At 43.6% G+C, this 20,649-nt stretch overlaps 1 protein-coding gene across 2 annotated transcripts in view; it reads left to right on the forward strand.

Annotated features, from left to right (window-relative positions):
- Positions 1-20,649, forward strand: part of LOC123724060 (oxysterol-binding protein-related protein 10) — an 83,069-nt gene that overhangs the window by 48,278 nt on the left and 14,142 nt on the right. For both annotated transcript variants that reach the window (XM_082975984.1, XM_082975985.1), the window contains one exon: positions 16,398-16,556. In XM_082975984.1, coding sequence (XP_082832110.1) covers positions 16,398-16,556 — 159 coding nt within the window. The remainder of the gene's footprint in view (positions 1-16,397; positions 16,557-20,649) is intronic.

Raw genomic sequence — 20,649 nt, forward strand, 5'->3', positions numbered from 1 at the left:
TTGCCTTGAATGTTAATGCTTTTTCGACCAGTCCCCAAATGAATAAAGTTGGTTCAGAGTTTGTTTTGATATTTCAACCTGCGTGTCCTGATCACGTCTGGTGTGGAAGGACAGAATCATCATGCAACGCGTGCCTGGTCTAGTCAGCATGTAAGGCAGGGATGGGCACCTGCCCCCCTCCTCCCTGTTGTAGGTCCACGGAACCATTTTAGGAACTCAGGCAGGGTCTCAACTTCCTGTTGCTAGGTAGAACAGTAGAATACACAAGGTAACATTTATACATGTGGTTGTACATCAGCAGGTTTTCTCTTGTTACGTCAGTCACTGACAGTCACTCAATTCGCTCATGTCAGCTAAGACTTTTTAGATTGGTAAATTAGTCTAGCCAGCTATCTAAACCTGTAGAAATCATGGCTGAATTACAGACCGGGTGGCCCCTATTGATTTTGTAAGTCACTCAGAAATCATATTAACATGGTGTAAGTCACTCTGAAATCATATTAACATGGTGTAAGTCACTCAGAAATCATATTAACATGGTGTAAGTCACTCAGAAATCATATTAACATGGTGTAAGTCACTCAGAAATCATATTAACATGGTGTAAGTCACTCAGAAATCACATTAACATGGTGTAAGTCACTCAGAAATCACATTAACATGGTGTAAGTCACTCAGAAATCACATTAACATGGTGTAAGTCACTCAGAAATCATATTAACATGGTGTAAGTCACTCAGAAATCACATTAACATGGTGTAAGTCAGGACAAAATGTGTAGAATTGCAGGATATTAGGGTTCAAAACATATTCTTCCACACAACTACCCTTCTCTCTCGCAGGCAGCCTTTGTCACGCTGTGCATGGGAGCAGAAGGGGCCCGTGAGACATGCAGGCCCGGCCCAGCCCAGCGCACGTGGGCCCTAACTGCCTTGTGCCTCGTGCACGTTGCCATGTCGTGATACGGGGAAGAGTATTTTCTTCTGTTCTGGGTGACGCAGGGAGGAATGTTCCAACCCTCAGGCACGACTCCTTCAACACTGACATGAAAACATTAGATTTCACATTTCATCACGTCCCTGGGACTGCTATTATATATCCTCCCCTGACCCTGGCCCGTCCCTCCTTCAGGACCCTGGCCCGTCCTCCTTCAGGACCCTGGCCCGTCCCTCCTTCAGGACCCTGGCCCATCCCTCCTTCAGGACCCTGGCCCGTCCCTCCTTCAGGACCCTGGCCCGTCCCTCCATCAGGACCCTGACCCGTCCCTCCATCAGGACCCTGGCCCGTCCCTCCTTCAGGACCCTGGCCCGTCCCTCCTTCAGGACCCTGGCCCGCCCCTCCTTCAGGACCCTGGCCCGTCCCTCCTTCAGGACCCTGACCCGTCCCTCCATCAGGACCCTGGCCCGTCCCTCCTTCAGGACCCTGGCCCGTCCCGCCTTCAGGACCCTGGCCCGTCCCGCCTTCAGGACCCTGGCCCGTCCCTCCTTCAGGAGAGCGACAAGGATGGGAATCAGAATGGGGATTCGTATCTGGAATTCCTATAGTTGAACTTGTCATTTCTATCTATCTTTGAAGACCTCATTCACCTATAATGACTCAAAGTAGTCAGGTAGTGTATAGAACACAGACATCTAATGTCATAGGAAATACTGTACTGCTGTTTTTATGTAACCTTTATTTAACCTTTATTTAACTAGGCGAGTCAGTTAAGAACAAATCATTATTTACAATGACGGCCTACATCGGCCAAACCCGGACGGCGCTGGGACAAATTGTGCGTCACCCTATGGGACTCCCAATCACGGCCAGTTGTGATACAGCCTGGATTTGAACCTGTAGTGTCTGTAGTGACGCCTCCAGCACTGAGATGCAGTGCCTTAGGCCTCCGCGCCACTCGGGGGCGCTGTTACATGCAGGTAATAATAAGGGTAGGCTCTCGTAGACAGACCCAGTGGGACTGGGTGAGATGATGTTTACAGTTGTTCTCAAACCTCTTAACTATACAGTTATATAATACATGACTGATTTAGTCTGGGTTTCTGGATCACAACTTTGTGACAGCTGTTGTAAAAAAAATGGCTCTATAAATACATTTGGATTGGTTGATGTACATTAAGTACTGTACTTTCAACCTACGTCAAGGAAACTAAAGAGTTGATTAGCTATGCCTTGTTTGTATCTGTGTGCTATCTCTCTCTGAGTTGATTAGCTATACCTTGTTTGCGTCAGTGTGCTATCTCTCTCTGAGTTGATTAGCTATGCCTTGTTTGTGTCTGTGTGCTATCTCTCTCTGAGTTGATTTGCTATGCCATGTTTGTGTCAGTGTGCTATCTCTGAGTTGATTGGCTATGCCTTGTTTGTGTCAGTGTGCTATCTCTGAGTTGATTGGCTATGACTTGTGTGTGTCAGTGTGCTATCTCTGAGTTGATTAGCTATGCCTTGTTTGTGTCTGTGTGCTATCTCTCTCTGAGTTGATTAGCTATGCCTTGTTTGTGTCTGTGTGCTATCTCTCTCTGTGTTGATTAGCTATGCCTTGTTTGTGTCTGTGTGCTATCTCTCTCTGAGTTGATTAGCTATGCCTTGTTTGTGTCTGTGTGCTATCTCTCTCTGTGTTGATTAGCTATGCCTTGTTTGTGTCTCTGTGCTATCTCTCTCTGAGTTGATTAGCTATGCCTTGTTTGTGTCTGTGTGCTATCTCTCTCTGAGTTGATTAGCTATGCCTTGTTTGTGTCTCTGTGCCATCTCTCTCTGTGGCCCAGGGGTTTCTGACTGTGTAGTACACTACAGGAACGGTAACAGGCGGTGTAAAACAGCACTGCCATTAGAGAAACCAGTGATTTCTGACTGTGTAGTACACTACAGGAACGGTAACAGGCGGTGTAAAACAGTACTGCCATTAGAGAAACTATAACAGTTTGGCTTGCAGCCAAACCAACTCCTCCCTGTACAGCAGGGCAAGAAGAAAGGGTCTGTAAGCCTGTGTGTGTGTGTGTGTGTGTGTGTGTGTGTGTGTGTGTGTGTGTGTGTGTGTGTGTGTGTGTGTGTGTGTGTGTGTGTGTGTGTGTGTGTGTGTGTGTGTGTGTGTGTGTGTGTGTGTGTGTGTGTGTGTGTGTGTGTGTGTGTGTGTGTGTGTGTGTGTGTGTGTGTGCGTGTGCATCTTGGCTTATGTGGTAAGTAATGACCCATTGTGTCTGCATCACAGAGCTCTGTGTGGTCTTCTGTCCTGTCCTGCACTACTCTATTCTGACAGCAGAGGGCGCAATACATCAGAGGTACTGACAGACAAATTTCAATTGCATTTTCTTGATTACTCACGTCCTCACCCATTGGATGAAAAGGTCATAGGGGAGGGACAAATGGGTTTTGAGAAAGACACGAGGAGAGAGGAGGTGAGGAATCAAGGAAATTCAATTGAGATTCTCCCACAGTCCTTATCCAGACACCTCCCACCGTTCGGTCTCTAAGTTTAGCTTAGAAGAGACTGAAGTTACTGTCCTAAATTAAGTCAACTAGCACGGCACCAAAACAACACCATCTTGTTTTGCTTTAACCAAGTTTCTGTTGTTGTTATTATTATTATTAGTCCCAGCTATCATATTTGGTTCCTTTTAAAGTTGTGGGGACGTATGTTTTTGGTTTCCCGTTGGTTCTGGGAGCAAAGCCGTACATTTCCTGACCGGTTAAACAGAACGTTTTATTAAACGTTCTGAGAACGGAAGTGAACATTTCACGTGTTCTGGGAATGTACATTTTTAGGTTGCAGGGAGGTTCTGAGAACGTTTTACTATGGTTCCCTGCGAGTTTCCCTGGAAGTTTTAACGTTTTGAGAACGGAAATTATAGTTTATTTGGAGGTTTTTTTAATCACTTCCTTAAAACTTTTAACTGAATGTTTCAATAAGACTTTTAATAACATCGATAGCTTAGTCTGGATAAAGTGTTTTGAGCTCCAAGCACAGATAAGACACATGGATATGTATTTACTTAGGCATGAATGATGCAAACACATTTCTTTGTTTATTCTGGCACGGCAATAATGAGATTTGAACCTATGATCTTTTGTTCTCTACACATGGAATCAGTCCACTGCGCCACCAGTATGAGCTAGCGTGCCATGTTTGTATTTTTTACTCATAAAAGGCTGTTTATTTTAGTCTATTCAAACGGAACCCATTTCAAAGGAAAACAAGCGCTCATTAAGATCAGCTGTGGCCAATTAGTGGGCGCGGCCAAAACACCTGAACACACTTAACAAGATAGAGAACAGAGAGAGTTCTGTTGACGCTGAGAACGCTGAGAACGGAATGTATGGTTTTCCCAATGACATTCTTAGAACGTTCTTTGAATGTTTTCCAGTGGTTTTAAAAACGTTTCTTAAAATGTTCTGAGAACATGACTTTAAATAAAACCATGTGGAAACCTGCAGGAAACGTTATGCTGAAGTACTGATATTCCCACAGAAGAACGTTGTTTCTTAACGTTCTCGGAGCTAACTGAGATCTTTCCCAATGTCAAACCAGTTGGAGAACGTTCCTGGGACATTACCAAAAATGTAATTAAATGTAACTATGTTTGACTTTTTAGGAAATATTCTGTTAATGTCAGGAAATACCAAGAAAATAACTTATTTTGTGAAATTCCTTAAATGTGCTGAGAATGTTCCAAATCCAAGCAACTATCCTGTAGCATTCCCAGAACGTTGTGTGAAGGTTGTAACTATCCTGCAGCATTCTCAGAACGTTGTGTGAAGGTTGTAACTATCCTGCAGCATTCCCAGAACGTTGTGTGAAGGTTGTAACTATCCTGCAGCATTCCCAGAACGTTGTGTGAAGGTTGTAGGCAGAATAACCACAGGACAACCATGCTCTTACCAAACTCTAAGGAACATATGGTTCTCAGAACGTTATGTGCTAGCTGGAGTGTGTGTGTGTGTGTGTGTGTGTGTGTGTGTGTGTGTGTGTGTGTGTGTGTGTGTGTGTGTGTGTGTGTGTGTGTGTGTGTGTGTGTGTGTGTGTGTGTGTGTGTGTGTGTGTGTGTGTGTGTGTGTGTGTGTGTGTGTGTGTGTGTGTGTGTGTGTGTGTGTGTGTGTGTGTGTGTGTGTGTGTGGCATGTCAGCTGTGTTCTAGATGTTTGATGTACTGGAGTGTGACAACTATGTCAGGATAGAGGGACTCTCTGGGGTTCTCGCTCTCTTTCTCTCTTTCTTTCTTTCTCCCTCTCTCTCTCTCTCTCTCTTTTGCTCTCTCTATGACTTGAGTTGTGTTACTGCAGCTAGTAGTCCATTCTCCCTGAGGTCATCTGTTCTTTATCAGTCCATTCTCCCTGAGGTCATCTGTTCTTTATCAGTCCATTCTCCCTGAGGTCATCTGTTCTTTATCAGTCCATTCTCCCTGAGGTCATCTGTTCTTTATCAGTCCATTCTCCCTGAGGTCATCTGTTCTTTATCAGTCCATTCTCCCTGAGGTCATCTGTTCTTTATCAGTCCATTCTCCCTGAGGTCATCTGTTCTTTATCAGTCCATTCTCCCTGAGGTCATCTGTTCTTTATCAGTCCATTCTCCCTCAGGTCAATCAGTCAATTACATATATATATATTTTTACATCAACAGATTTCACAAAGTGCTTATATGGATTATACAGTAACCCAGCCTTATCAGCAGATTATACAGTAACCCAGCCTTATCAGCAGATTATACAGTAACCCAGCCTTATCAGCAGATTATACAGTAACCCAGCTTTATCAGCAGATTATACAGTAACCCAGCTTTATCAGCAGATTATACAGTAATCCAGCTTTATCAGCAGATTATACAGTAATCCATCTTTATCAGCAGATTATACAGTAACCCAGCCTTATCAGCAGATTATACAGTAACCCAGCCTAAAATCCCAAAGAGCAAACAATACACATTATTATTATTTTTATTTATTGTTACCGTTATTTTACCAGGTAAATTAACTGAGAACACATTGCCATTTACAGCAACGACCTGGGGAATAGTTACAGGGGAGAGAAGGGAGGATGAACGAGCCAATTGGAAGCTGGGGATGATTAGGTAGCCATGATGGTATGAGGGTCAGATTGGGAATTTAGCCAGGACACCAGGGCTAACACCCCTACTCTTACAATATAGAAGCACGTTGGCTAGGAAAATCTCCCATGAACCTCTGAAGAAACCTAGAGAGGATCCAGGCTCTGAGGGGTGGCCATTCCTCTTCTGGCTGTGCATGGCCATTAAGGCCAGATCGTTCTTCAAGATGTTCAAACGTTCATAGATAACCAGCAGGGTCAGATAATAATAATCACAGTGGTTGTAGAGGGTGCAACAAGTCAGCACCTCAGGAGTAAATGTCAGTTGGCTTTTCATAGCCGATCACTCAGAGGTCGAGACAGCAGGTGCAATCTCGTAACAGTCAGAGGACAAAAAATCCACAGAGACAAACCGATATCTTTCCGACAGATAAGATCTAAACCAGGCAAGAACTTGTCTGCGTAGACCAATTAGGGTTTCCAAACTCTCCAAAAGAATGGGGTGAGCGATGGCATCAATAGTGGCACTAAGGTCTAGGAGCACGAGGACAGACGCAGAACCTCGGTCTGACGCCATTAAAAGGTAATTTACCACCTTCCTGAGTGCAGTCTCAGTGCTATGATGGGGTCTGCTACCAGACTGGAGCGTTTCATATACATTATTTGTCTTCGGGAAGGAAGTTGCTGAGCAAAATCCTTGAGAGGAATGGTAGATTCCATATAGGCCGATAGTTTAAAACCAAAAGTAGATCCAGGGTATGATTGTGTCACTGCATAGGTCCTGAGACATGATGGACAAAACCCACTGAGTCCATTATGACTCAGAAAGCCTATTGGAGTGGGTCTGTCGAATTCTCCATGTGAATATTGAAGTCACCAAAAATTAGAATATTATCTGCCATGACTGTGAGGTCCGATAAGAATTCAGGGAACTCAGGAGGCCTGTAAACAGTAGCTATTAAAAGTGATTGAGTAAGCTGCATAGATTTCATAACTAGAAGCACAAAAGACTAAAACGTAATATTTTTGTGGGTTGTTAATTTGAAATTTACTGTCATAAATGTTAGCAACACCTCCGCCTTTGCGGGATGCGCGGGGGATATGGTCACTAGTGTAACCAGGAGGTGAGGCCTCATTTAACACAGTCAATTCATCAGGCTTAAGCCATGTTTCAGTCAGGCCAATCACATCAAGATTATGATCAGTGATTAGTTCATTGACTATAACTGCCTTGGAAGTGAGGGATCTAACATTAAGTAGTCCTATATTGAGATGTGAGGTATCACGATCTCTTTCAATAATGGCAGGAATGGAGGAGGTCTTTATTCCAGTGAGATTGCTAAGGCGAACACCGCCATTTTTAGTTTCGCTCAACCCAGGTCGAGGCACAGACACGGTCTCAATGGGGATAGCTGAGCTGACTACACTGACTGTGCTAGTGGCAGACTCCACTAAGCTGGCAGGCAGCCTATCTCATTGCAGGCTAGAGGAGTTAGAGCCCTGTCTATGTTGATAGATAAGATGTACCATCTACACTCGCCAGTTCTAGCCTCAGCCAGCACCATCTTCAGATTAGCCTTTACGTCGGCAGCCCTGCCCCCTGGTAAACAGTGTAATAGTTTACTACTGTGGGTAATGGAGTCGCCAATGACCAGGGTTTTCAATGTGTCAGAGATAATGGTGGGAGCCTTCGGTGGCTCAGACCCAGTAACCGGTGGAGGAGAGACCTGGGATGCCTCCCTCCCTCCCTCCCCTCCCTCCCCCAACCTGAGGATAAAGACAGGTCACGAGACACACACACACACACACACACACACACACACACACACACACACACACACACACACACACACACACACACACACACACACACACACACACACACACACACACAACACACACACACACACACACACACCTATTGTACCTGTGATGAGTATGAATTCGGACAGGCAGTGACCACGGGGTTTCCAGTGGTGTGTGAAGATGTCTTCTCAAAGTCTTTGAAGTTTAAAGATCGGTGAACCTTTTACCCCTCATAAGTCCTTCTCCCCCGCTCTCCCCATCGCCCCACACATCTCTTCTACAGCAACCTATTAACCCTTAAAGGAGGGGAAGTCAACTTCTGAGTTTGTTGTTGTAGAGGAGCCCTGAGAGACAGAGAAACACTTGTTGAATCTGAATCTGTGCCAGGTAAGTCTTTGAGAACAAATTATATTTGGATATAGTGAATGTGAACTATGGACATTTGGTGAGTAAAGGTGTCATCACAGATGGATAGAGTGAAAGAGAGTAAAGGTAGAAAGAGGAAGAGGGAGAGAGAGAGAGAGGAAGAGGGAGAGGAAGAGGGAGAGAGTGAGAGGAAGAGGAGAGAGAGGAAGAGGGAGAGAAGAGGAGGAGGGAGAGAGGAAGAGGAGAGAGAGGAAGAGGGAGAGAAGAGGAGGAGGGAGAGGAAGAGTGGGAGGGAGAGAGGAAGAGGGAGAGAGGAGGCGGGGGAGAGGGAGGTAAAGAGGGAGGGAGGTAGAGAGGAGGCGGGAGAGAGGGAGAGGAAAAGAGGGAGAGTGGAAGAGGAAGAGGGAGAGCTCTGAGCTGCAGCTGCATAGTAGCCTGTATACCGCTAATTAACTGGTCTGTTCCATCTCATCATCAGGGGAGAGGGGGATGGAGGGATGGGGGAGGGTGAGCAGGAGGGAGAGATGGAGGGATGGGGGAGGAGAAGATGAGGAGGAGGGAGGGAGGGAGGGAGGGAGAGGGAGGGAGGGAGGGAGGGAGGGAGGGAGGGAGGGAGGGAGGGAGGGAGGGAGGGAGGAGGAGGATGAGGAGGAGGGAGGGAGGGAGGAGTGGAAAGTAGGAGGGGACATAGGGAAGAGGCAGGGATATGACGGAGTGGGGGTGGCTGAGAGAGGGGAAGGGACTAAGTAATAGAGGGAGGGACAAAGAGAAGGGGGAGGGAGGGATGAAGGGAGGAGCCTATAGAGGGATTGTCAGGATCACTAGTAATCTCTCCATTAGACGAGTATCAGGCAGCAGCCATCCCTGCACCGCTGCTTTCTCTGGCTCTCTCTATTTCTGTCTTTCTCTCCTTCTTTTATCTATCTCACATTCTCTCTCTCAATCCCCACCTCCTGTGAACACCACCTTTCCACATCCTTTCCTCCTTCTTCTCTCCTCCCTCCTTCCCTCTCTCCCAGTCTTCAGTTGTAACAGACCACTGGGACGCTAGTAAGGCAATTCTGGTATTCTGGGTGTTTCTTTCTCTTTCAGTCTCTCTCTCTCTCTATCTCCCCTCTCTCTCTCTCTCTCTCTCTCTCTCTCTCTCTCTATCTCCCCTCTCTCTCTCTCTGTCTCTCTCTCTCTCTCTCTCTCCCCTCTCTCTCTTTCTCTGGATGGTGGATATGTGGAAATTCGGCAAGACCCAGAGCAAGGGACCACCGGTTACATGTCAACCCAGCAATGTGAGTCTGAGTGTGGGGAGGAGAGAGAGGGTGGACAGGGTGGGAACAGACAGACTAACAGCTGCTACAGAGCTTATCTGTTTCCTTAACCCGGACACAGAGTGAGACTGGGCACCAAGATAACAGAGAGGGAGAGAGAGAGAGAGAGAGAGAGAGAGAGAGGGAGTTTGTTTGTGCCCTAAAGAGACTGAGAGAAGTTTTGTTGCTCTTGGAAACTTTACTTGTTATAGACAGACTGTGGAATCTTCTCCTGGTCTTATGACGAGAGTGAGTTTCAGTCTGTTGTGTTCTGCTTGTCGGGATTATTATTCTACATAGTGCTGTTATTATTGACTGTTTAGCAGCTGGATCATTTTAGTTTGGGGAGAGCTCTCTCCCCCTCTCTCTCTCTCTCGCTCTCTCTCCCTCTCTCTCTCTCTCCCCCTCTCCCTCTCTCTCTCTCCCCCTCTCTCTCTCTCTCTCTCTCCCCCTCTCCCTCTCCCTCTCTCCCCTCCCCCTCTCTCTCCCCCCTCTCTCTCTCTGTTCTGTCTGAATGTGTGTTCAAACTCAGAGGGAAAGTTTGTCTCAGAGTTGCCGAGTGAGAGTGAGGCTGTGTATCAAATGGAACCCTATTCCCTACATAGTGCACTACTTTTGACCAGAGCCTTATGGACCTTGGTTAAAAGTAGTGCACTATATAGGGGATATGGTTTCATTTGGGACGTAGCTGTGTTTATATGTTATTGGAGGAACTGATGATAACAGTAGAATCTCTATTTCCATATGTCTCTGTAGCTCACTGATGTTCAGTAGACTTCCAGCCGTCGTCTCTCTGACGAGCTGGTATGTAACTATCTCACTGAACAGAACTCATCTGTTTCTGCATAGAGATGGAAATAGTTCTACTGAAAGTTCATAATATAGCTGTAATGTTGTTCTGTAGAGACTTACTGTAAAGTTGTTCTGTAGAGACTTACTGTAATGTTGTTCTATAGAGACTTACTGTAATGTTGTTCTATAGAGACTTACTGTAATGTTGTTCTGTAGAGATCTACTGTAAGGTTGTTGGATAGAGACTTACTGTAATGTTGTTCTGTAGAGACCTACTGTAAGGTTGTTGGATAGAGACCTACTGTAATGTTGTTCTGTAGAGACTTACTGTAATGTTGTTCTATAGAGACTTACTGTAATGTTGTTCTCTATAGACTTTCTGTAATGTTGTTCTATAGAGACTTACTGTAAAGTTGTTCTGTAGAGACTTACTGTAATGTTGTTCTATAGAGACTTACTGTAATGTTGTTCTATAGAGACTTACTGTAATGTTGTTCTGTAGAGACCTACTGTAAGGTTGTTGGATAGAGACCTACTGTAATGTTGTTCTATAGAGACTTACTGTAATGTTGTTCTGTAGAGACTTACTGTAATGTTGTTATGTAGAGACTTACTGTAATGTTGTTCTGTAGAGACTTACTGTAATGTTGTTCTGTAGAGACTTACTGTAATGGTGTTCTGTAGAGACTTACTGTAATGTTGTTCTATAGAGACTTACTGTAATGTTGTTCTGTAGAGACTTACTGTAAGGTTGTTCTGTAGAGACTTACTGTAATGTTGTTCTATAGAGACTTACTGTAATGTTGTTCTATAGAGACTTACTGTAATGTTGTTCTATAGAGACCTACTGTAATGTTGTTCTATAGAGACTTACTGTAATGTTGTTCTATAGAGACTTACTGTAATGTTGTTCTATAGAGACTTACTGTAATGTTGTTCTATAGAGACTTACTGTAATGTTGTTTTATAGAGACCTACTGTAATGTTGTTCTATAGAGACTTACTGTAATGTTGTTCTATAGAGACTTACTGTAATGTTGTTCTGTAGAGACCTACTGTAAGGTTGTTGGATAGAGACCTACTGTAATGTTGTTCTATAGAGACTTACTGTAATGTTGTTCTGTAGAGACTTACTGTAATGTTGTTCTATAGAGACTTACTGTAATGTTGTTCTATAGAGACTTACTGTAATGTTGTTCTATAGAGACTTACTGTAATGTTGTTCTATAGAGACCTACTGTAATGTTGTTCTATAGAGACTTACTGTAATGTTGTTCTGTAGAGACTTACTGTAATGTTGTTCTGTAGAGACTTACTGTAATGTTGTTCTGTAGAGACTTACTGTAAGGTTGTTCTGTAGAGACTTACTGTAATGTTGTTCTGTAGAGACCTACTGTAATGTTGTTGTATAGAGACCTACTGTAGTGTTGTTCTATAGAGACCTACTGTAATGTTGTTCTATAGAGACTTACTGTAATGTTGTTCTGTAGAGACCTACTGTAATCTTGTTCTATAGAGACTTACTGTAATGTTGTTCTGTAGAGCCCTACTGTAATGTTGTTCTATAGAGACCTACTGTAAGGTTGTTCTGTAGAGACTTACTGTAATGTTGTTCTATAGAGACTTACTGTAATGTTGTTCTATAGAGACTTACTGTAATGTTGTTGTATAGAGACCTACTGTAATGTTGTTGGATAGAGACCTACTGTAATGTTGTTGGATAGAGACCTACTGTAATGTTGTTCTATAGAGACTTACTGTAATGTTGTTGTATAGAGACCTACTGTAATGTTGTTGGATAGAGACCTACTGTAATGTTGTTGGATAGAAACCTACTGTAATGTTGTTCTATAGAGATCTACTGTAAGGTTGTTCTATAGAGACTTACTGTAATGTTGTTCTATAGAGACTTACTGTAATGTTGTTGGATAGAGACCTACTGTAAGGTTGTTCTATAGAGACCTACTGTAAGGTTGTTCTATAGAGACCTACTGTAATGTTGTTCTATAGAGACCTACTGTAATGTTGTTCTATAGAGACCTACTGTAAGGTTGTTCTATAGAGACCTACTGTAAGGTTGTTCTATAGAGACCTACTGTAAGGTTGTTCTATAGAGACCTACTGTAAGGTTGTTGTATAAATACACTGAGTGAGAGAGTGAGAGAGTGAGAGAGTGAGAGTGAGAGAGAGAGACAGGCTGAATGAATGACTGAGTAACTGGTAACATCACTGTCAGAAATTCAGTCTGGGCATTGGACCCGTCCATACATAACTAGAGTACACTAACAGTAGAACACACCTCTCTCTCTCTTTGTATTCACACTGCCTTCGAATGAGGACTCAACTCTTTTGCCAGTTCACATCAACTATTTTCTTGTCCGAGTCCTCTTTGCATTGACATGCTGTGTTTAGGAAAGAACCAAGACCTTTCTATGAGTTTTTTTACAAAGTTACAGGACAAGCCATTTCATCTGAATGTGTTATCGGACAGCTAGATATAACTAGTTACATTTTCGGAAGCTAATAGATTACATTTAGTTACACAATGAGACATATTAATTGTAATCAGAATCTATTATTTACTTGTAAACGTTCTAACTATCAGGAGAATAACTGCAGACTAAATAACTCACTGGGGATTGAAATTACGTGAAAACATTGTTGATTCAACCAGTGTGTGTCCAATGGGAAGGCTGTAATATATATATATACATTTTTTACACAATGTAGGCTACTGCTTCTTTAAGAGCTAGAATAGATTTTGTTCCCTATGTAGTAATTCTCACCAAATATGTTGTCTTTTCACACTATAGTAAACAAATAATTAGAACTAAAAACTCCACACATATTTGGGAATTTCTGTGTATTCTTGACAATCCCGCTAGTCAATATTTAAAAATCACATGTTTTTGAATATTGAGGTAGAGAGAGAGATAGAGAGAGGTAGAGAAAGAGAGATAGATAGAGAGAGAAAGTTGGGGGAGAGCGGGAGAGAGAGAGAGAGAAAGAGAGCGGGAGAGAGAGAGGTAGAGAGAGAGAAAGAGAAAGTTGAGAGAGAGTGGGAGAGAGAGAGACAGAGAGAGAGAAAGAGAGAGAGGTCGAGTGAGAGAAAGAGAGAGCGAGATAGAGGGACAGAGAGAAAGAGAGAGAGAAAGAGGTAGAGAAGGAGAGAAAAAAAGAATTAGCTTTTTACCAAATGACCGTACGACAGACCACGTATTCACCCTGCACACCCTAATTTACCAACAAACCTTAACAAAGGCAAATTATTCTCATGCTATGTTAATTTCAAAAAAGTTTTGACCCAATTTAGCATGAGGGTCTGCTATACAAATTGATGGAAAGTGGTTTTGGGGAAAAAAGATACGACATTATAAAATCCATGTACACAAACAAGTGTGAGGTTAAAATTGAGAAAAACACACATTTCTTCCCACAAGGCCGTGGGGGTGAGACAGGGACGCAGCTTAAGCCCCACCCTCTTCAACATATATATCAACAAATTGGCGCGGGCACTAGAACAGTCTGCAGCACCCGGCCTCACCCTACTAGAATCTGAAGTCAAATGTCTACTGTTTACTGATGATCTGGGGCTTCTGTCCCCAACCAAGGAGGGCCTACAGCAGCACCTAGATCTTCTGCACAGATTCTGTCACACCTGGGCCCTGACAGTAAATCTCAGTAAGACCAAAATAAGGGTGTTGCAAAAAAGGTCCAGTCGCCAGGACCACAAACACAAATTCCATCTAGACACCGTTGCCCTAGAGCACACAAAAACTATACATACCTCGGCCTAAACATCAGCACCACAGGTAACTTCCACAAAGCTGTGAACGATCTGAGAGACAAGGCAAGAAGGGCCTTCTATGCCATCAAAAGGAACATATCATTCAACATACCAATTAGGATCCGGCTAAAAATACTTGAATAACTCCCATATCTACAGGGTGAAATACCACAGTGTGCCTCACAGCAGCAAGATTTGTGACCTGTTGCCACAAGAAAAGTACAACCAGGTGGTTGTCCCCTCACCTCACTGGGCAGCTGGCAGCTCCCTGCAACACACACTCCCCTGTCTACCTTCTTCTGGGAGAGATGGACAGAGTCAGAGAGAGAGAGAGAGAGATGGAGAGAGCAGAGAGAGGGGAGTGAGAGAGAGATGGAGAAGGGAGATGGAGAGAGAGAGAGCGATGGAGAGGGGGAAAAAGAGAGATAGAGAGATGGAGAGAGCAGAGAGGGGAGTGAGAGAGAGATGGAGAAGGGAGATGGGGAGTGTGAGAGAGAGAGATGGAGATCTTATGAGTTGCTGACATTTGCTTAGAAAGAAATAACCTCTGTCTTGTGAGAGAGAGAGAGAGAGAGAGAGAGAGAGAGAGAGAGAGAGAGATGGAGAGAGTAGAGAGAGAGATGGAGAGAGTAGACAGAGTAGAGAGAGAGATGGAGAGGGGAGATAGAGTGATGGAGAGAGCGGGATGTTTTGCTTGGAGATAAATAACCTCAGAGAGAGAGCAAGAGAGTAGTCTTCAGAGAGAGAGAGAGCAAGAGAGAGAGAGAGAGAGAGAGAGAGAGAGAGAGCAAGAGAGAGAGAGAGAGAGAGAGAGAGAGAGAGCAAGAGAGAGAGAGAGAGACAGAGAGACAGAGAGACAGAGAGAGAGAGAGAGAGACCTCTGTAGGTATGTCACATGACTGACTCCATTTCTCCACTCGTCTGTTGACACTGAACATGAACATGAGAGGAAAAACAGTCCTGAGAGAGATGGAAAGAGAGAGAAAAATAGAGAGAAAAAGAGAGTGTGTGTGTGAGAGAGAAATAGAGAAAGAGAGAGGGAGAGAGCAAGGCTTTTTCAGCTCCCAGAATGCTTTGGGCCTCATACTTCCATGCTACTTCCTAACATTATGAATTAGGAACAATATAGCAGTCTAAAATTACCTGCTGCTAAAGAAACCAAATGCATTTTCTGCCTTAAAGTGCTCTGAGGACAGTGGGGGAGACAGGGGGAGACCTGGGAGGCAGGGGGGAGGCAGGAGGGAGGTGGTGAGGGAGGCAGGAGGGAGGAAGGGGGAGTGAGCACTGAGGAAATCTGGATCATGTGCTAAGCTTTCAGGAATGTTTTCCTGAACAAGCCTTAAATAACAGGTAGTCACACTAGTAACCCTGTGGGGGCAGTTACCCACACATTACACACATTCTCTACATGTTGAAGAGAAACCTACATTTTACAGTTACCCACACATTACACACATTCTCTACATGTTGAAGAGAAACATACATTTTACAGTTACCCACACATTACACACATTCTCTACATGTTGAAGAGAAACATACATTTTACAGTTACCCACACATTACACACATTCTCTACATGTTGAAGAGAACCCTACATTTTACAGTTACCCACACATTACACACATTCTCTACATGTTGAAGAGAAACATACATTTTACAGTTACCCACACATTACACACATTCTCTACATGTTGAAGAGAAACATACATTTTTGGAGCGCTTGTGTGTTTTGTGTGTGTGTGTGTGTGTGTGTTGTTTGTGTGTTTTGTGTGTGTGTGTGTGTGTGTGTGTTGTGTGTGTGTTGTTTGTGTGTTGTGTGTGTGTGTGGTGTGTGTTGTTTTGGTTGTGTGTGTGTGTGTGTGTGTGTGTGTGTGTGTGTGTGTGTGTGTGTGTGTGTGTGTGTGTGTGTGTGTGTGTGTGTGTGTGTGTTGTGTTGTGTTGTGTTATTGTGTCCCCCCCCCCACCCCAGAGTCTATAGACCCCAGTACTGTAACTCTGTCCTCTAACCCCTCTGTTATGTTGTCCCCCCCCCCACCCCAGAGTCTATAGACCCCAGTACTGTAACTCTGTCCTCTAACCCCTCTGTTATGTTGTCCCCCCCCCACCCCAGAGTCTATAGACACCAGTACTGTAACTCTGTCCTCTAACCCCTCTGTTATGTTGTCCCCCCCCCACCCCAGAGTCTATAGACCCCAGTACTGTAACTCTGTCCTCTAACCCCTCTGTTATGTTGTCCCCCCCCCCCCACCCCAGAGTCTATAGACCCCAGTACTGTAACTCTGTCCTCTAACCCCTCTGTTATGTTGTCCCCCCCAGCCCCAGCAGGCCCCCCCCACCCCAGAGTCTATAGATCCCAGTGAAGAGATGACAGACACAGAGGACAGTGAGGAAGAGGACCTGGGAGTCAGAGAGGACCAAAGGAACATTATCCTTCACCTGCTGTCACAGCTCAAACTGGGCATGGACCTCACACGGGTAAGAACCAATACCTGGCCAATAACAACCTGCTGTATCGACCCCTGTTCTGTGTTTACAAACATTCCCCAACCATGGCGACGCGGACCAGTTGGTGACAGAACGAGGGCGAGTTCTTATAGAACGCCAGCAAAACGAATAGCCTCTATTCAGATGTTGCTGTTGAGTGTATTTCACACAACTTTAGAACTATAATTGGATTTTAAGGCTCGTATGAACGTCCTGCTTCATTTAATGTTTATGTGTCGTCATCGCAAATCAACTGCGTTATACTTCAACTTCAACCAGTGATGTGTCTCTTCGGCTAGCTTTCGCTACAGCCTGATATCAATCAGCGTTAGCATTCTAGCTAACATCTTGCTGCATCCAAAAAATATATATTTTGCAAAGATCACAACCAAATATAATCTTAGCGACTGTTCAATAAAGAATAGAAACAGAAGTTTAAATGTTTGAGAACCTCAAAAAAGTGATTTTGTTTTAAATAAAATAGTAATAAAAGGTAAATCTAGGTTATGTTGATGGTCTTTATTACTGCAGCCAAGAGCCGCGCATCTTTGCCTGACGTCATATCAAATCAAATCACATTTTATTAGTCACATGCGCCTGAATACAACAGGTGTAGTAGACCTTACAGTGAAATGCTGAATACAACAGGTGTAGTAGACCTTACAGTGAAATGCTGAATACAACAGGTGTAGTAGACCTTACAGTGAAATGCTGAATACAACAGGTGTAGTAGACCTTACAGTGAAATGCTGAATACAACAGGTGTAGTAGACCTTACAGTGAAATGCTGAATACAACAGGTGTAGTAGACCTTACAGAGAAATGCTGAATACAACAGGTGTAGTAGACCTTACAGTGAAATGCTGAATACAACAGGTGTAGTAGACCTTACAGTGAAATGCTGAATACAACAGGTGTAGTAGACCTTACAGTGAAATGCTGAATACAACAGGTGTAGTAGACCTTACAGTGAAATGCTGAATACAACAGGTGTAGTAGACCTTACAGTGAAATGCTGAATACAACAGGTGTAGTAGACCTTACAGAGAAATGCTGAATACAACAGGTGTAGTAGACCTTACAGTGAAATGCTGAATACAACAGGTGTAGTAGACCTTACAGTGAAATGCTGAATACAACAGGTGTAGTAGACCTTACAGTGAAATGCTGAATACAACAGGTGTAGTAGACCTTACAGTGAAATGCTGAATACAACAGGTGTAGTAGACCTTACAGTGAAATGCTGAATACAACAGGTGTAGTAGACCTTACAGTGAAATGCTGAATACAACAGGTGTAGTATACCTTACAGTGAAATGCTGAATACAACAGGTGTAGTAGACCTTACATTGAAATGCTGAATACAACAGGTGTAGTAGACCTTACAGTGAAATGCTGAATACAACAGGTGTAGTAGACCTTACAGTGAAATGCTGAATACAACAGGTGTAGTAGACCTTACAGTGAAATGCTGAATACAACAGGTGTAGTAGACCTTACAGAGAAATGCTGAATACAACAGGTGTAGTAGACCTTACAGTGAAATGCTGAATACAACAGGTGTAGGTAGACCTTACAGTGAAATGCTGAATACAACAGGTGTAGTAGACCTTACAGTGAAATGCTGAATACAACAGGTGTAGTAGACCTTACAGTGAAATGCTGAATACAACAGGTGTAGTAGACCTTACAGTGAAATGCTGAATACAACAGGTGTAGTAGACCTTACAGTGAAATGCTGAATACAACAGGTGTAGTAGACCTTACAGTGAAATGCTGAATACAACAGGTGTAGTAGACCTCACAGTGAAATGCTGAATACAACAGGTGTAGTAGACCTTACAGTGAAATACTGAATACAACAGGTGTAGTAGACCTTACAGTGAAATGCTGAATACAACAGGTGTAGTAGACCTTACAGTGAAATGCTGAATACAACAGGTGTAGTAGACCTTACAGTGAAATGCTGAATACAACAGGTGTAGTAGACCTTACAGTGAAATGCTGAATACAACAGGTGTAGTAGACCTCACAGTGAAATGCTGAATACAACAGGTGTAGTAGACCTTACAGTGAAATGCTGAATACAACAGGTGTTGTAGACCTTACAGTGAAATGCTGAATACAACAGGTGTAGTAGACCTTACAGTGAAATGCTGAATACAACAGGTGTAGTAGACCATACAGTGAAATGCTGAATACAACAGGTGTAGTAGACCCTACAGTGAAATACTGAATACAACAGGTGTAGTAGACCTTACAGTGAAATGCTGAATACAACAGGTGTAGTAGACCTTACAGTGAAATGCTGAATACAACAGGTGTAGTAGACCTTACAGTGAAATGCTGAATACAACAGGTGTAGTAGACCTTACAGAGAAATGCTGAATACAACAGGTGTAGTAGACCTTACAGTGAAATGCTGAATACAACAGGTGTAGTAAACCTTACAGAGAAATGCTGAATACAACAGGTGTAGTAGACCTTACAGTGAAATGCTGAATACAACAGGTGTAGTAGACCTTACAGTGAAATACTGAATACAACAGGTGTAGTAGACCTTACAGTGAAATGCTGAATACAACAGGTGTAGTAAACCTTACAGTGAAATGCTGAATACAACAGGTCAAGTAGACCTCACAGTGAAATGCTGAATACAACAGGTGTAGTAGACCTTACAGTGAAATGCTGAATACAACAGGTGTAGTAAACCTTACAGTGAAATGCTGAATACAACAGGTGTAGTAGACCTTACAGTGAAATGCTGAATACAACAGGTGTAGTAAACCTTAAGGTGAAATGCTGAATACAACAGGTGTAGTAGACCCTACAGTGAAATGCTGAATACAACAGGTGTAGTAGACCTTACAGTGAAATGCTGAATACAACAGGTGTAGTAGACCTTACAGTGAAATACTGAATACAACAGGTGTAGTAGACCTCACAGTGAAATGCTGAATACAACAGGTGTAGTAGACCTTACAGTGAAATGCTTACTAACAAGCCCTTAAACAACAATGCGTTAAAAAAAGTAAAAAAATAAACGAATAAGAAATAAAAGTAACAAATAATTGAAGAGCAGCAATAAAATAACAATAGCGAGACTATATACAGGGGGGTACCGGTACAGAGTCAATGTGCGGGGGCACCGGTTAGTTGGGCAATGCAAATATTCTGGGTAGCCATTTGATTAGCTGTTCAGCAGTCTTATGGCTTGGTGGTAGACGCTGTTTAGAAGCCTCTTGGACCTAGACTTGGCGCTCCGGTACCGCTTGCCATGCTTTAGAGAGAACAGTCTATGAATAGGGTGGCTGGAGTCTTTGACAATGTTTAGGGCTTTCCTCTGACACCGCCTGGTGTAGAGGTCCTGGATAGCAGGAAGCTTAGCCCCAGTGATGTACTGGGCCGTATGTACTACCCTCTGTAGTGCCTTGCAGTCGGAGGCCGAGCAGTTGCCATACCAGGCAGTGATGCAACAAGTCAGGATGCTCTCGACGGTGCATCTGTAGAAACCTTTGAGGATCTGAGGACCCGTGCCAAATCTTTTCAGTCTCCTGAGGGGGAATAGGTTTTATCGTGCCCTCTTCATGACTGTCTTGGTGTGCTTGGACCATGTTAGTTTGTTTAGTGATGTGGACACCAAGGAACTTGAAGCTCTCAACCTGCTCCACTACAGCCCCGTCGATTAGAATGGGGGTGTGCTCGGTCCTCTTTTTCCTGTAGTCCACAGTCAGTGTGTCGTGTTCTGTAAAAGGGTCTATATCACCAGTGGAAGTTAAATCAAACAGCATCTACTTTATTCTAATTGGACATGAACCCTTGCTGGGTACATCTAACGGCGCGGGTAAGAACCACACTTGAGTTATACTGTTCATCAGTGTTTCTCAATTGTAGTCGTTGCTGGTACTGTACAAGTACACCTGATTCAACCCGTCACATCAAGGACTTGATGTGTACAACTTAGTGGGGAAGGCCTAGTCAAGAACACCAGTGAGCATTACACACAACTTAGTGGGGAAGGCCTAGTCAAGAACACCAGTGAGCATTACACACAACTTAGTGGGGAAGACCTAGTCAAGAACAC

The sequence above is a fragment of the Salmo salar genome, chromosome 05, assembly GCF_965601325.2.
Source record: "Salmo salar chromosome 05, fSalSal1, whole genome shotgun sequence".
In the NCBI taxonomy this organism is placed as follows: domain Eukaryota; kingdom Metazoa; phylum Chordata; class Actinopteri; order Salmoniformes; family Salmonidae; genus Salmo; species Salmo salar.